Source organism: Mandrillus leucophaeus, unplaced genomic scaffold (assembly GCF_000951045.1).
Source record: "Mandrillus leucophaeus isolate KB7577 unplaced genomic scaffold, Mleu.le_1.0 Scaffold551, whole genome shotgun sequence".
Taxonomy (NCBI): Eukaryota; Metazoa; Chordata; class Mammalia; order Primates; family Cercopithecidae; genus Mandrillus; species Mandrillus leucophaeus.
In genome coordinates, this window is record NW_012105931.1 from 714,890 (window position 1) to 731,096 (window position 16,207).

Genomic DNA, 16,207 nt, shown 5'->3' on the forward strand with positions numbered 1-16,207 from the left:
ATATATCCATATAATCATGTATTATTCAGCAATACAAAGGATTGCGTTGCTGATATGGGCTACAACATGGGTGAACCTCAGAAGCACTACTGTTGTAGGAAAGCGGTCACTCTCCAGACCCCAAGAGAGGGCTCTTGGCTCTCTCGCAAGAAAGAATTTAGGGCGAGGTCCATAGTGCAAAGCAAAAGCAAGTTTATTAAGAAAGTAAAGAAATAAAAGAATAGCTACTCCATAGACAGAGGGCTGCTGGTTGCCGATGTTAATGATTATTTCTTGATGATCTACTAAACAAGGAGTGGATTATTTATGCCTCCCCTTTTTAGACCATTTAGGGTAACTTCCTGATGTTGTCATAGCATTTGTAAACTGTCATGGCGCTTTTAGGAGTATAGCAGTGAGGACGACCAGAGGTCACTCTTGTCGCCATCTTGGTTTTGGTGGGTTTTAGCCGGCTTCTTTACTGCAACTTGTTTTATCAGCAAGGTCTTTATGACCTGTATCTTGTGCCAACCTTCTATGTCATTCTGTGACTTAGAATGGCTTAACCCTCTGGGAATGTAGCCCAGTAGGTCTCAGCCTCATTTTACCCAGCTCTTATTTAAAATGGAGTTGCTCTGGGTCACATGCCTCTGACACGATAAGTGAAAGAAGCCAATCATACACATACAAACAAATACATACTGCATGCCTGCAATGTGAAATGTCCAGAATAGGCAAACTATATAGAGAAAAAGTAGAACAGTGGTTGCCTAGGACTGCAAGGTGGCAGGGTAGGATTATGGAATGGCTACTAATGGGCATAAGTTTTCTTTTGGGGATGATGAAAATGTTCTAGAATTAGATTGTAGTGATGGTTGTATAAAAACTACTGAATTGTACACTTTAAACTGTGAGCTCTATAATACATGATTTATATCTCAATAAAGCTGTTAGAAAAAGAAAGGGCCTGGCGTGGTGACTCACGCCTGTAATCCCAGCACTTTGGGAGGCCAAGATGGGTGGATTGCCTGAGTCTAGGAGTTCAAGACCAGCCTGGCTAACATGGTGAAACCCCGTCTCTACTAAAAATACAAAAATTAGCTGGGCGTGGTGGTTGGCGCCTGTAATCCCAGCTACTCAGGAGGCTGAGGCAGGAGAATCGCTGGAACCCAGGAGGTGGAGGTTGCATTGAGCTGAGATTGCAACATTGCACTCCAGACTGGGCAACAAGAATGAAACTCCGTCTCAAAAAAAAAAAAAAATGGGTGGAGTGGGGACAAAGGTGGGATGTAGAGAAATTCTAGGAGCTCCAGAAAAGGCAGTATTAGCAGCCAGTGGAGGAAAGCGTTTCAGGGAGATAAGTGCCAGATAGCATAAGATAAAATCTGCCTGATGTCTATTCAGGTCATCAACTAGCTAATCACTGGTCACGTTGGCAAAATCAGTATCAGAGTAAGGTGAAGGTAGAAGCCAAACAACAGTCAAACAAGGCATGAATGGGAAATGAGGACTTGGTCTTCACAAGATGGTATACTTTTTCTAGAAGTTCAGATGAAATGGGTAGGGGTAAAGAAGAATGGCAGCTGAGAGACATCTGGGGACAAGAAATCTGTGTGTGTGTGTGTGTGTGTGTGTGTGTGTATCTGACTCTCAGAAGGGAGAGATTTAAGCATGGTTATAAGTCTGATGGAAAAAGACCAAAGAAAAAACAAAATGTGAGATGTAGAAGAAATATGGATGATAGATTAGAAAGGATTGGGGGCCAAGGACCCCGAGAGAGAGCACTGTTCTCCAAATCAGTAAAGGAACGTCTGTCTCTAAGACTGGAGGTGAAGTGGAGAAGTGGGCTTGAAAATGGGTAAAAAAATTGTCAACAGGCTCATTTTCCCAGATTCCTCAGATGCTCAGCCCCTTCCCCAAGGCGCAGGACGTAGAGCCTGGGCGGGGCCCCCTCCCCAGCAGCAGTCAGCGGACCTGCACGAGTCAGACTACACTTCTGGTGCACCTGGGACCTTGGTGCGCTGGGTTGAGGGCTTAGGGGTGGTTCTGGTTGGGGTGGCGTTTTGGAACTGTGCGCAGGAGCCGATGAATTCCCCCGAGTGTGTGTTTTCTGTATGTGTCTCCGTCTGTGCAGAAATCCGAGCCAACCACTAGAGCTCTGCGAATGGGGAGAGCTTCACCCTCCAAAATATCCAGTTGGTCCCCTCTCCCATAGCAACTCCAGGTTTTATAAATAATAATCTTTGAGACCCGGTGCGATGGCTCACGCCTGTAATCCTAGCACCTGGGAGGAGAGGCGGGCGGGTCACTTGAACCCGAGTTGGAGTTAAATAAGGCCAAAAGTGTAAACAACCCAAATGCCCACCAACTGATGAATGACTAGACAGAATGTGATATATCCATATAATCATGTATTATTCAGCAATACAAAGGATTGCGTTGCTGATATGGGCTACAACATGGGTGAACCTCAGAAGCACTACTGTTGTAGGAAAGCGGTCACTCTCCAGACCCCAAGAGAGGGCTCTTGGCTCTCTCGCAAGAAAGAATTTAGGGCGAGGTCCATAGTGCAAAGCAAAAGCAAGTTTATTAAGAAAGTAAAGAAATAAAAGAATAGCTACTCCATAGACAGAGGGCTGCTGGTTGCCGATGTTAATGATTATTTCTTGATGATCTACTAAACAAGGAGTGGATTATTTATGCCTCCCCTTTTTAGACCATTTAGGGTAACTTCCTGATGTTGTCATAGCATTTGTAAACTGTCATGGCGCTTTTAGGAGTATAGCAGTGAGGACGACCAGAGGTCACTCTTGTCGCCATCTTGGTTTTGGTGGGTTTTAGCCGGCTTCTTTACTGCAACTTGTTTTATCAGCAAGGTCTTTATGACCTGTATCTTGTGCCAACCTTCTATGTCATTCTGTGACTTAGAATGGCTTAACCCTCTGGGAATGTAGCCCAGTAGGTCTCAGCCTCATTTTACCCAGCTCTTATTTAAAATGGAGTTGCTCTGGGTCACATGCCTCTGACACGATAAGTGAAAGAAGCCAATCATACACATACAAACAAATACATACTGCATGCCTGCAATGTGAAATGTCCAGAATAGGCAAACTATATAGAGAAAAAGTAGAACAGTGGTTGCCTAGGACTGCAAGGTGGCAGGGTAGGATTATGGAATGGCTACTAATGGGCATAAGTTTTCTTTTGGGGATGATGAAAATGTTCTAGAATTAGATTGTAGTGATGGTTGTATAAAAACTACTGAATTGTACACTTTAAACTGTGAGCTCTATAATACATGATTTATATCTCAATAAAGCTGTTAGAAAAAGAAAGGGCCTGGCGTGGTGACTCACGCCTGTAATCCCAGCACTTTGGGAGGCCAAGATGGGTGGATTGCCTGAGTCTAGGAGTTCAAGACCAGCCTGGCTAACATGGTGAAACCCCGTCTCTACTAAAAATACAAAAATTAGCTGGGCGTGGTGGTTGGCGCCTGTAATCCCAGCTACTCAGGAGGCTGAGGCAGGAGAATCGCTGGAACCCAGGAGGTGGAGGTTGCATTGAGCTGAGATTGCAACATTGCACTCCAGACTGGGCAACAAGAATGAAACTCCGTCTCAAAAAAAAAAAAAAATGGGTGGAGTGGGGACAAAGGTGGGATGTAGAGAAATTCTAGGAGCTCCAGAAAAGGCAGTATTAGCAGCCAGTGGAGGAAAGAGTTTCAGGGAGATAAGTGCCAGATAGCATAAGATAAAATCTGCCTGATGTCTATTCAGGTCATCAACTAGCTAATCACTGGTCACGTTGGCAAAATCAGTATCAGAGTAAGGTGAAGGTAGAAGCCAAACAACAGTCAAACAAGGCATGAATGGGAAATGAGGACTTGGTCTTCACAAGATGGTATACTTTTTCTAGAAGTTCAGATGAAATGGGTAGGGGTAAAGAAGAATGGCAGCTGAGAGACATCTGGGGACAAGAAATCTGTGTGTGTGTGTGTGTGTGTGTGTGTGTGTATCTGACTCTCAGAAGGGAGAGATTTAAGCATGGTTATAAGTCTGATGGAAAAAGACCAAAGAAAAAACAAAATGTGAGATGTAGAAGAAATATGGATGATAGATTAGAAAGGATTGGGGGCCAAGGACCCCGAGAGAGAGCACTGTTCTCCAAATCAGTAAAGGAACTTCTGTCTCTAAGACTGGAGGTGAAGTGGAGAAGTGGGCTTGAAAATGGGTAAAAAAATTGTCAACAGGCTCATTTTCCCAGCAGTTTTCAACTGGCATGATACTGGATTTTGTAGGTCAGTTTCAGCACAAGGTGGGGATAAAAGAATCAAGAGCCCTGGTAGGAAAAAAGTTCAGTTGACTGGCTGTGAGGTCTTCATAAAGGAGGAAGAGAAACAAATGCTGACATTAAGAGACAATGAGAGACCAAGAGGCCATAGGGACTTTTGTGACATATAGTCAACCCACTGAAGTCCCTCTTTATCCTCCAAAACAATATAATAACCTTAGAACCTTTAATCTCTCATCAGGAGCACCTTGATTTTCTTCTGTTGACCTGGATTTTAGTTTCATCTTTTTTGAAACCCATAAGACATAATCAATAGTTTTATATAGTCAATTTTAATTTAGATTTACACATAGATTTACCATTTTCTTTGTTCGCTGTTTCATTGTCTATATATGACTTTTCATGTGGAATCATTTTCTTTCCATTTGAAAGACAACCAACTTTAATAAGTCTCTGTTGATGACATTCTGTTTTTTGTTTTTCAAAAAATCCCTCTATTTAATCCTCATTCATGAAGATATAATTCCAGCTGTCTTCCATTGTTACCATCTTCTAATTCTCCTTTTTTGTTGTTGTTTTGAGACAGAGTCTTGCTCTGTTGCCCAGGCTGGAGTGCAATGGTGCAATCTCAGCTTACTGCAACCTCCACCTCCCAGGTTCAAGCCATCCTCCTGCCTCAGCCTCCCAAGTAGCTGGGAGCCATCACACCCAGCTAGCCATCTTCTAATTTTCATTCCTTCCAAGGTAATATGTTTTTTCTCTCTTGCATTTTAAAGATCTTCTTTGATGTTCTACAGTTTCACTATGATGTGTCTCAGTGTAAATTTATTTTTGTTTATCTGGCTTGGAGTGTCAGGATTCCAGATCTTTAAATTTATATCTTTCATCAGTTCTGGAAATTTTCACCCTTTATCTTTTTCAAATATTGCCTCGATTCTCTTCTTTTCTTCTTCTGGAACCCAGATTAGATGTGTTATAGCTCTCTGCCTTTTTAAAACTTTTTTTCATCTCCTTGTCCATTTGTGGGTAATTTCCTCAGATCGACCTTCTGTTCACTAATTTTCTCTTTGGCTATGTCTAATCTATGGTTAACCCTGTGCATTACATTTTTAACTTAAAGATTTTCTTTCTTTTTTTCTTTTTGAGACAGTGTCTTGCTGTGTAGCCCAGGCTGGAGTGCAATGGCGTGATCTAGGCTCACTGCAACCTCTGCCTCCCGGGTTCAAGTGATTCTCTCGCCTCAGCCTCCCGAGTAGCTGGGACTACAGGCACATGCCACCACGCCCAGCCAGTGTTTTGTATTTTTAGTAGAGACAGGGTTTCACTGTATTCGCCAGGATGGTCTCGAGCTCCTGACCTCATGATCCACCCGCCTCGGCCTCTTGAAGTGCTAGGATTACAGGTGTGAGCCACCACACCTGGTCATTTTTTAAATTCTATTTGATTCTTAAGATTTTGGATTCTTGTTCTTTATTCATATGTCCAACCCCTACTTTAGTCTATTAAAATAAATTTTTGACGACTGGGCACGGTGGCTCATGCCTGTAATCCCAGCACTTTGGGAGGCCGAGGCAGGCAGATCACGAGGTCAGGAGATTGAGACCATCCTGGCTAACACAGTGAAACCCCGTCTCTACTAAATATACAAAAAATTAGCCTGGCTTGGTGGCAGGTGCCTGTAGTCCCAGCTACTCGGGAGGCTGAGGCAGGAGAATGGTGTGAACCCATTGGGAAGCGGAGCTTGCAGTGAGCCGAGATCATGCCACTGCACTCCAGCCTGGGTGACAGAGGGAGACTCTGTCTCAAAAAATAAATAAATAAAAATGAAATAAAATTAATTTTTGAAACATATTAGACATAGTATTATAAATTTTGTGTCTGACACTGACAACTCCCTATTTTTGAGGTTGTTATGAATATTATACTATTTTTTCTACTGTCATTCATGGTTCCATGTTTTCTGCATGTGCTTTGTGTTTGTGATTCATGACTGTGAGCTCATATTTCTTGGGATTACATTTGGGGAAGTCCTTTGAAGCCTGGACTGGAGGTAAGTTCTCCCAGACTGGATTTATGTTTGATTCTGCCAGATGCCTGGAAGCACTGTTAGCCGAGAACCAATTTAAACTACATTCTCAGCTTGCAGTTTTTTGAACCACCCAGGGACTGTGAATACAGGTTGTAATTCCACATAGGAACCAGCTTTGGTTACAAATTCTCAGGAAAGATGTCCACCAACCACCTCCACCAATCCCCCTACTCATTGTGAAAGTTTGAAACAGGTAATTTACCTTGCAGTCTCTACCATGGGAGTATTCATCTATGGAGTCCTAATTTTCATTGGGTGGTGGGGAGTGTCTTCTATTAGGTATCCTACTTTGGATGGGGTCTGGGTTTTGTCACTTGGCTCTTGTGCCTACAGGACTATGAAAAACAAAGCTCTTAGCTTTGTGCAATGGCAGTATCGTAAAAATGGGGTTTATCCGAGGCACAATTACTGCTAATTGAAAACTTTTCCCAACACACTGCCATAATGACGTGAACTATACTAGACATTGGCAATTTAATTTTTGACAGTCTCTATGGAGACTGAAGGGGAAAAAAGAAAGAAAAACAAAGCTCAAGTTTGCCTCATTTGGCAAATGATTCCCAGGTGAAAGCTAGCATTCTATGTTCAGCCTACTACTCTAAGTTATTCATTTTGTTTGGGTTTGGGCTTCTCTGTATTCCTTACCAATTTTCTAGCTTATCAATACATTTTAAAAGATTTTTAAAATGTTTTATCCAGCATTAAGGTTGCTGAGCCACACTCTTAGAAGCAGAAGTGCATCTGTGAGTTCCTTAGAGGAAACCAGTAGATACCTGACTTGGAACACCCAGCTCTGCTTCAGCTTCCTTCATTCTCCAGCTGGGTGTGAGCTTCTTCTCACACCCAGTTAATTCCACAGCCTCTTACCATTGTGAACTGCACACCTCTCCCCTGGGGGCTAAAGCCCAATTATTTTCCAGTACATGTACTTTCTACACAAACAGTAGAAATTTAGGTTGCTCTCCTTACAAACAGCGTTGTTCTCTTTCCCTTTTCTCTGGGAGGTAGCGGGGCAGTTTTTAAAACCTCCCCCTCTCCTGGGTAGGCTCAGTGTTTGAGTGCTCTTTCTCACATTCATCTTGCAGGTGGGAGTGGGGATGAACACTGCCTTCCGCACTAGGTAGAAGGGTTGCTCATCTGAGGAATTCTTTTTCTTTCTTTTGAGAGAGGGTCTTGCTCTGTCACCCAAGCTGGAGTACAGTGGCACGATCTCAGCTCACTGCATCCTCACCCTCCTCTAGCTCAAGGTGATCCTCCCACCTCAGGCTCCCCAGTAGCCGGGGACTACTGGTGTGCCACCACACCTGGCATTATTATTATTATTTTTACCATTATAGAAACAAGGTCTCACTATGTTGTCCAGGATGGTCTGGAACTCCTAGGCTCAAGCGATCCTCCCTCCTCAGCCTCCCAAAGTGTGGGAATTACAGGCCACCGTGCCTGGGTAGGGACTTTTTCTTTTCTTTCCCATCATACTCTTATATAGCCTGGGAAAGAAGGGTGGCATTGAGTCAATGGTTAATAGTAACAGAGCAAATTCAGAATTCAGCACCCAGCTTCCTTTGATAAGACCTGAGAGGTTCTCACCTGAAATGTTTTCATCTTTCCTTAGAATATAGAACTTAATCCTCAATTCTGAGTCCTGGTTACCAATTCTGGGACAATAGGAAAAATTCCTCTTATTCTCTCATAGTGATTCCACTGCTGTTACTAAGCCAGTGACTCTCATCACACAAAGTAAAATCCACACCCCTCATCACAACCTCCAAAGCCTTGCTCCTTCAAGCCCCAGTCTACCTGCCCTACCTCTGCTCTGCTCACTCTCTTATCCCTCACTCTGCTAAGCTACATTAGGCATCTATCTGTTCCTAAGCACACCAAGCTTGTTCCCATCTGAGAGCTTTTGCACCTTCAGTTTCTTCAGCTTGAAATTCTTTTCCCCTTGTGCACCTGCAGTTGGTTTTTTTGTTTGTTTGTTTTTGAGACAGTCTCCATCTCTTACCCAGGTTGGAGTATAGTGGTGCAGTCTTGGCTCACTGCAACCTACACCTCTGGGGTTCAAGTGATTCTCCTGCTACAGCCTCCCAAGTAGCTGGGACTACAGGTGCATGCCACCACACCCTGCTAATTTTTGTATTTTTAGTAGAGATGGGGTTTCACCATGTTGGCCAGGCTGGTCTCAAACTCTGACCTCAGGTGATCCGCCCCCCTCAGCCTCCCAAAGTACTAGGATTACAGGCGTGAGCCACCGTGCCCAGCCTGCAGTTGCCTTAGTTGCAGCTACTAAGTCACTTGCCTCAGGCCTCCCGGTCCACTCTAATTCATACTTCTGAATTATGCGTTCTGCTAATTCCAGAGCACTATATTCACAAAGCAGTGATAGAAAGCACTCATTAATTTATATATATATATATTTTTTGAGACAGAGTCTCGCTTTGTCACCCAGGCCAGAGTGCTGTGGTGAAATCACAACCCACCACAACCTCTGCTTCCCAGGTTCAAACGATCTTCCCACCTCAACCTCCCAAGTAGCTGGGACTTGACAAGCGCACACTATTGCAACCAGTTAATGTTTGTATTTTCTGTAGAGACGGGTTTTGCCATGTTGCCGAAGCTGGTCTTTTAATTCCTGGAATCCTCCCTCCTCAGCCTCCCTGTGCAATTGACATGTTATTTCATTACTTGGTAGCCCCTTGCGCAGGATTTTGTGTTTGGGACAAGCCAACAGTAATGGAAATTTTCTTCCTTTTGTTTTGTTTTGTTTTTTTGAGATGAAGTTTTGCTCTTGTTGCCCAGGCTAGAGTCCAGTGGTGCAGTCTCGACTTACCACTACCTCTGCCTCCCGGATTCAAGCGATTCTCCTGCCTCAGCCTCCTGAGTAGCTGGGATTACAGGCATACGCCACGATGCCCGGCTACTTTTGTATTTTTAGTAGAGACAAGGTATCTCCATGTTGGTCAGGCTGGTCTCAAACTCCTGACCTCAGGTGATCCACCTGCCTCAGCCTCCCAAAGTGCTGGGATTACAGGCTTGAGCCACCGCACCTGGCATAAAGCATTTATTTTTGAATGTTCATATTTTTGATAAAGCAGTGTGACATCAGGAACATTTTGTTTCAGTCATTTTCTACCATGTTGGTATGCGATGCTCTAATGTTAAGAAATCAAGCTGAAATCCAGGAAATGTAGACTGAATGTCTGTGATATATAACACATAATTACATAAACCTAATGGCTGTATCTAAAAGTTGACCTATCTTTGTGCTGAAAATTTCCATCTGGCCGGGCGCGGTTGCCCACGCCTGTAATCCCAGCACTTTGGGAGGCCGAGGCAGGCAGATCACCTTAGGTTAGGAGTTTGAGACCAGCATGACCAACATGGAGAAACCCCGTCTCTAAAAAATACAAAATTAAACGGGCGTGGTGGCGCATCGCATGCCTGTAATCCCAACTACTCGGGAGGCTGAGGCAGGAGAATCGCTTGAACCCGGGAGGCGGAGGTTGCGGTGAGCCAAAATCGCGCTGTTACACTCCAGCCTGGGCAACAAGAGCGAAACTCCATCTGAAAAGAAAGAGAGAGAGAGAAAAAAAAAAAAGAGAGAGAGAAAGGAAAGAAAGGAAGAGAAAAGAAAGAAAATTTCCATCACTATTGACCTGTCCCAAACACAAAATCCTGCGCAAGGGACTACTGAGTAATGAAATAACACGGCAGTCGGTCTGCGTTGGCACACTGTTCAGGAGGCCACGGATTTATCCGCAGTCCGAAGTTTCTCTTTTCTCTGAAATGAGAAATGGAAAATTGCCTTTTGATGAAGATGCAAATGCCCCACCCTCTGATGCTGTCTCACGCCCTTCGTGTGTCACTCTTACAGCTGAAGTCAAGACCTGATATTATGTTTGTGTTTTTATTGTCAGCCTCGCCCCACGGGGCGTACGCTTGCTCCCCGAAACCAGGGTCTTTCCCGGCCGATCCCCCGGCTAGTAACAAGCCCCTTGCACAGAGGAGGCGCACAGTGACTGTGGAATACACGGACACATGCACACTCGAGCCACTCCGGCCGCCTCCCTTGGCCCTCGCAGGGGTCCCTAACGCGTCTTCTGAGGCCGCCTAGGCGGGGCCCGCGCGCGCGCGGGCCTCTGGGAAGCGTAGTTCGCGCGCCTGGCGAGGCTCCGGGGTTGAGGGAGCGAGGCTCCGCGTGCGCAGGCGCACTTCCGGCTCTGCCCTGCCGCTGCGGCCATTGTCCGACCCCGGTGCGGCTGAGGCCCCTTTAGGCAGCCCCTCAGCAGATCGGAATTGGAGATAACCGAGCCTGCGGCGGGGGCGGGAGGAGCTGCCTGAGGCTCTGGGTGGGCCGGAGGTCGCGAAATCCGGAGCCCCCCAGAGGCGGTGATTCCGAGTGCGCGGGTCTGGGCGGCACCCCTCCTGGGTTTGGCGGGTGTCAGCCGGGCCTCGCCCACCACCCTGCGAAGGGGACTGGGCGTGGCCGGAGGGGGGTGTCCGGGAGGCCGCCGAGCCTTTCATTTCGGGGATGGGGAGCGGCAGGCCCGGGCTGGTTCCGCGGTCCTCGCCACCGTCTCCGCTGGAGATGTGGTTTAGGGGCGGAGGCGGGGCGGAGTGGGGTGGGGTTGGTGTTGCGGCGGGGTGAGTGGGCCCTGTCCTCTCTCCCCAGCTCCTGCCCCGGAGCCGGGCCCTGGCGAGGCAGGAATGGCCCCGAGGCCTCCGACGGCCACGCCCCAGGTGAGCAACGCGTTCCTAACCTCCTGGGCATCCCATCCATCCATCACATCTCCCGGGGGTGTTTGGAGCAGTCATTGTTCTCCTGGCGACTCCCTTGCTTGCTTGGCTCGATCGGAGCCTCCTAGCCTTGCTCCCCAGGCTTTGGGGAGCGAGATTCCCAAAGGGGAGGCTGCTCTGTGGGGTAGAGGGGGTCAGTGTGGTGTGATCTTATGGGAGGAGTTGAGATTGGATGCGTTGGGAAGTGTCAGTTTTGAGAGTCCTGAATGCCACGCCAATTTTTTGAACTCTTGTCAATAAGGAATGGAGAGAGTGAGGTGACAGGATGGAACACTGTAGAGGAGGAAGTGACTGTCGGCAAGTGAGGAGAGAGGAGCCCCAGCTTCTGACCCAGGGCCCATAGAGTGTCCGTAAGGGGCCGTAGAAGCCTGGTTAGAACATGTCTAGGACGAGGCTGGAGATGGGCTTTCTTGGGCAAGGAGGCAAAAACAAAATAAAAAAACAACCAAAAACAAAACCAGGGCTGATTCTCCCAGAGCTTTTTGTGTCCTTTTCTGCTTTAACAAAAATGTCATAGAGCATACCACTCCCCCACCCCCGCAGAAGTCCAGCCTTCACCTTAATTAGTGCGAGGCTGATTCGTGAACCCATTTATTCTTGTGGCAGAGGGGACATTTTCTAGAAGCATCACAACTCTAAGGTTATCCATTGATTTACATATTGGTGAAAATACACCAAGATCCAGATAATATCTGTATCTTTGAATCTACACTCTCTTTAGAATTAAGGAACAATGATAGACTGTAGTTGTTAGGTGTGTGAGACATCAAGATCAATCCAAATAAAAATACCAAGTTGCCAGGTACAGTGGCTCACACCTGTAATTCCAGCACTTTGGGAAGCTGAGGCAGTAGGATCTTAGTTTAAGCCCAGGAGTTTGAGACCAGCCTGGGCAACGTAGACTCTTTCTCTGCAAAAAAACAAAAAATTGAAAAGTAAAAAGATAAAAATAGCAACTTAGTAATGTCCTTTAAAAGCAGTTTATAGTAAATTAAGCATACAATACATCATGGTTTTTTTTTTTTTTTTTTTTTTTGTGAGTCAGGCAGGGTCTCTGTCACCCAGTGTGGAGTACAGTGGCATGATCTTGGCTCACTGCAACCTCTGCCATGGTGCACATCACCATGCCTGGCTAATTTTTGTATTTTTTGTTTATTTTATTTTATTTTTTGAGACAGAGTCTCATTCTGTTGCCCAGGCTGAAGTGCAGTGGCTTGATCTTGGCTCACTGCAAACTCCACCTCCTGGGTTCAAGTGATTGTGCTGCCTCAGCCTCCCTAGTAGCTGGGATTACAGGTGTGCACCACCACACCCAGCTAACTTTTTTGTATTTTAGTAGAGTTGGTTTTACCGTGTTGGCCAGGCTGGTCTCAAACTCCTGACCTCAATTGATCTGCCCACGTCAGCCTCCCAAGGTGCTGGGATTACAGGTGTGAACCACCACACCTGGCCTAATTTTTGTATTTTTTGTAAAGATGGGGTTTTGCCAGGCTGGTCTTGAACTCCTAAGCTCAAGTGATCTGCTCACTTCAGCCTCTCAAAGTGTTGGGATTACAGGTGTGAGCCACCACAGCTGGGCACATGCCACCATACCCAGCTAATTTTTGTATTTTTAGTAGAGATGGTGTTTCACCATGTTGGCCTGGATGGTCTTGATCTCCTGACCTCCTAAAGTTCTGGGATTACAGACTTGAGCCACCAGGCCCGGCCTGCCTTTTCGAATAAATATATTTATATTTACTTCTTATTATATGTTTCTGTTTTACAGGGATGAGCCTTAAGGAGTAAGACACCTGACAATACTAAAACAAGACAGTTACTTGGTTTGAGGAGAGCCAGAGCACATCATGATCATTATCCCTTTTACATGCAAAGTGTCCTCCATAGGATTGTGAGAATTAGATGACTTAACACCTCATCAGGGACTCCGGTCTTTTCTGTCGTAGGAGGATACCTTTTTAGTGGTGAAAGTGGATTCATGTTCTGAGCAGTGAATTTTAAGGACCATTGTAAACTTTACTTTTAAAGCTATGTTTCCCGAACACCCTGGCTCAGTTGCATTCTCATTGAATGGCCTGATGATGTCCACGTGGGTTATCTAACTCAGGCTGCAGATGATAACCAGGGATGAAGGACGGACAGAATACTGGTCCTAAATGGGGTTTTTCAGGCAGAAATTTCCCTTTAGCAGTGGTTCCCCTTTTCTGAGCATGGCCCTCAGGGGAATGCAAAGATGAGTAATGAGTCCTGTGACTGCTTAACCGTGAAGTTGATTTAGTGGGAGCAGACAGCCTCCTGCAGAAGTAGAGCACAGGAGAGCTGGTGTCACATGTTGTTACAGAGGTCCAGAGGCTGCTTGGAGTTAAGAGAGGAGCCAGGACGTTCTGCCAGTGGGAAGAAGTCAGTGCAGTTTTCACCTTTCAATAGGAGCAGAGTCTAAGCAGGTGAAAACAAAAAGGGTCTGTAATGCCAGTACTTTGGGAGGCCAAGGCAGGCGGATCGCTTGAGGTCAGGAGTTCAAGACCAGCCTGGCCAACATGGTGAAACTCTGTCTTCACTAAAAATACAAAAATTACCCAGGCATGATGATGGGCACTTGTAGTCCCAGCTACTAGGGAGGCTGAGGCAGGAGAATCACTTGAACCTGGGAGGTAGAGTTTGCGATGAACTGAGATCCCGCCACTGCCTTCCAGCCTGGGTGACAGTGAGACTCCATCTCAAAAAACAAAACAAAACAAAACCTAAAAAACAAAAGGGAGAGGGTAGAGTTGATTGACTTGGTGAATCAGGCAAGTTGGGAGGCAAGAAGATGGGGGGGTGCATGTTCATTAAAGCATTGTTCTGTGTAACATCAGCTATGGGCTGCTGGCAGTGGGTAGAGGAGAATGGAAGGAGTTTGGACTTGTTCTTTTTGGCCTTGTAACTCATTCGTTCATTCATCATTCATTCATCTGCTCATTCACCAGATAGTCATTGAGCCCTGTGATGTGTCAGGTACTTTTCTAGGCAGTTGGGATACTTCAGTGAACAAAATTAGAAAGGACTCTGCTCTCAAGGAGCTTACATTCTAAAGAGGGCAGACAAGAATTCAGTAAATAAGTAAATTGTATGGTATCCTAGAAGGCAGTAGTATCTCAAAAGGGAAAAAAGGTAGAGAAAGGTAAGGGCGATTGAGTGGGGAGGTGGGGGTTTTGTAGTAGGGGTGCAATTTAAAATGATGTGGTCAGGGTAAGCCTTATCCTTATTGAGATGGTGACATCTGAGCAGACTTGAAGGAGATGAGGGAGTTAATGTCTAGAGGAAGAATGCTCTGGGCAGAGGGAACAGCCTAGCAGCAGGATGTGTGTCTGGTGTATTCAAGGAGTAGCAAAGAGGCCAGTGTAGCTTGAGCTGATGATTTGGGGCAGGGAACTAATACGACTTCTTAGATTTATTTAAAGATTGCCATGAATGATGAATCCTAGGAGAAAAAGTTTGATATTATATTTGATAATAGTTCCTTTGGAGAGGTGTTTTGATGAGTGGGACCTTTCCCCTGAGCATAGTTAGCAAATTCCTGAACTGGCTCCATCTGAAGCAGGGTGGGACTGGGAGCAGAGATGGAGGAGCCGGGATACCCATTTAGAATGTTTACATAGATATAGCTATGTATCTATAGGATCATTAGTAGCAATGTCTATGTAAACATTACGCATCCTCATTTGCTTTTCTTTCTTTTCTTTTTTTTTTTTTTTGAGATGGAGTCTTGCTCCGTCGCCAGGCTGGAGTGCAGTGGCGTGGTCTTGACTCACCGCAACCTCCAACTCCCTGGTTCAAGCGATTTTCCTGTCTCCGCCTCCCGAGTAACTGGGATTACAGGCATGTGCCACCATGCCCAGCTAATTTTTGTGTTTTTAGTAGAGATGGGGTTTCACCATGTTGATCAGGATGGTCTCGATCTCCTGACCTCGTGGTCTGCCCGCCTCAGCCTCCCAAAGTGCTGAGATTTTAGGCATGCGCCACTGCGTCTGGCCTGCCCCTTTTTTTAGGGGGGTGATGCAGTCTCGCTCTGTCACCCGGGCTGGAGTACAGTAGTGCAGTCTCGTCTCATTGCAACCTCTGCCTTCCGGGTTCAAGCAATTCTCCTGTCTCAGCCTCCCAAGTAGCTGGGATTACAGGTGTGCGCCACCACACCCAACTCATTTTTTGTATTTTTACTAGAGATGGGGTTTCACTATGTTGGCCAGACTGGTCTCAAACTCCTGACCTCAAGTGATCCACCCGCCTCAGCCTCCCAAAATGCTGGCATCACAGGTGTGAGCCACTGCATTGGCTTGCCTTTTTTTCATCACACGTGTACTACATTTTTAGTTAGGAAACAAAAAAGGCATTTGCCATTCTTAAATTTGAAGCCACCAGAACAATAAGAAATGAGAGAAGTTTTAAGCTAGGTGCAGTGGCACACACACCTATAGTGCCAGCCACTTGGGAGGCTGAGGTGGGAGGATCACTTAAGCTCAGGAGTTTGAGGCTACAGTGAGCTATGATTGCACTACTGCACTCCAGCCTGGGCAGCAGAGAGAGATCCCATCTCAAAAAAAAAAAAAAAAAAAAAAAACACACACAGAAAAATGAGGGAAGTTTTATAAGAAAAATGCTACATATGGAGACCAGATCTCTTCATGTTAGAGAAGAGATTTCCTTGATAGAGAGGAAATGGGGAGGAGGGGTCATAGCCTGGTCTCTGTTGACTCTGGATCCCAAAAGCTCTGGTTAGATCATCAGGGTGAACAGACCCAGCAAAACCTGGCTTAGGTCACCCAAACTCAGATAAGATGCTCCTGAGGCCACCAGGGGAAACCAGACCTCTTGCTGAATCAGGTCAGCATGTTTGTGGTTAAGGATGTCTGAGCTCCATCTGTCCAGAGGTTCCCCTTCTCAGCTTCGACCTGAGCTAGCAGGAGGTGGTCTCTAAGCCTTAGCACAGATTGCACCTTCCCCTGTGTAAGGTTAGGTACTGCTCCTATGTGTGCCCATAACACCTGTGAATACCTTTTTTTTTTTTTTTTTTTTTTT

General features: G+C 45.9%; 1 protein-coding gene across 7 annotated transcripts in view; it reads left to right on the plus strand.

Moving 5' to 3' along the window:
• The first annotated feature begins 10,487 nt into the window (after positions 1 to 10,487).
• The window catches only part of ZFP90 (ZFP90 zinc finger protein), a 31,192-nt gene continuing 25,472 nt past the window's right edge, over positions 10,488 to 16,207 (plus strand). For 3 of the 7 annotated variants that reach the window (XM_011998000.1, XM_011998001.1, XM_011997996.1), the window contains exons 1-2: positions 10,488 to 10,754; positions 11,028 to 11,095. In XM_011998000.1, coding sequence (XP_011853390.1) covers positions 11,063 to 11,095 — 33 coding nt within the window. In that variant the 5' untranslated portion in view covers positions 10,488 to 10,754; positions 11,028 to 11,062. Of the gene's footprint in view, positions 10,763 to 11,027; positions 11,096 to 16,207 lie in introns of all 7 variants that reach the window. The other 4 variants (XM_011997999.1, XM_011997995.1, XM_011997997.1 and 1 more) reach the window with 3 other exon arrangements.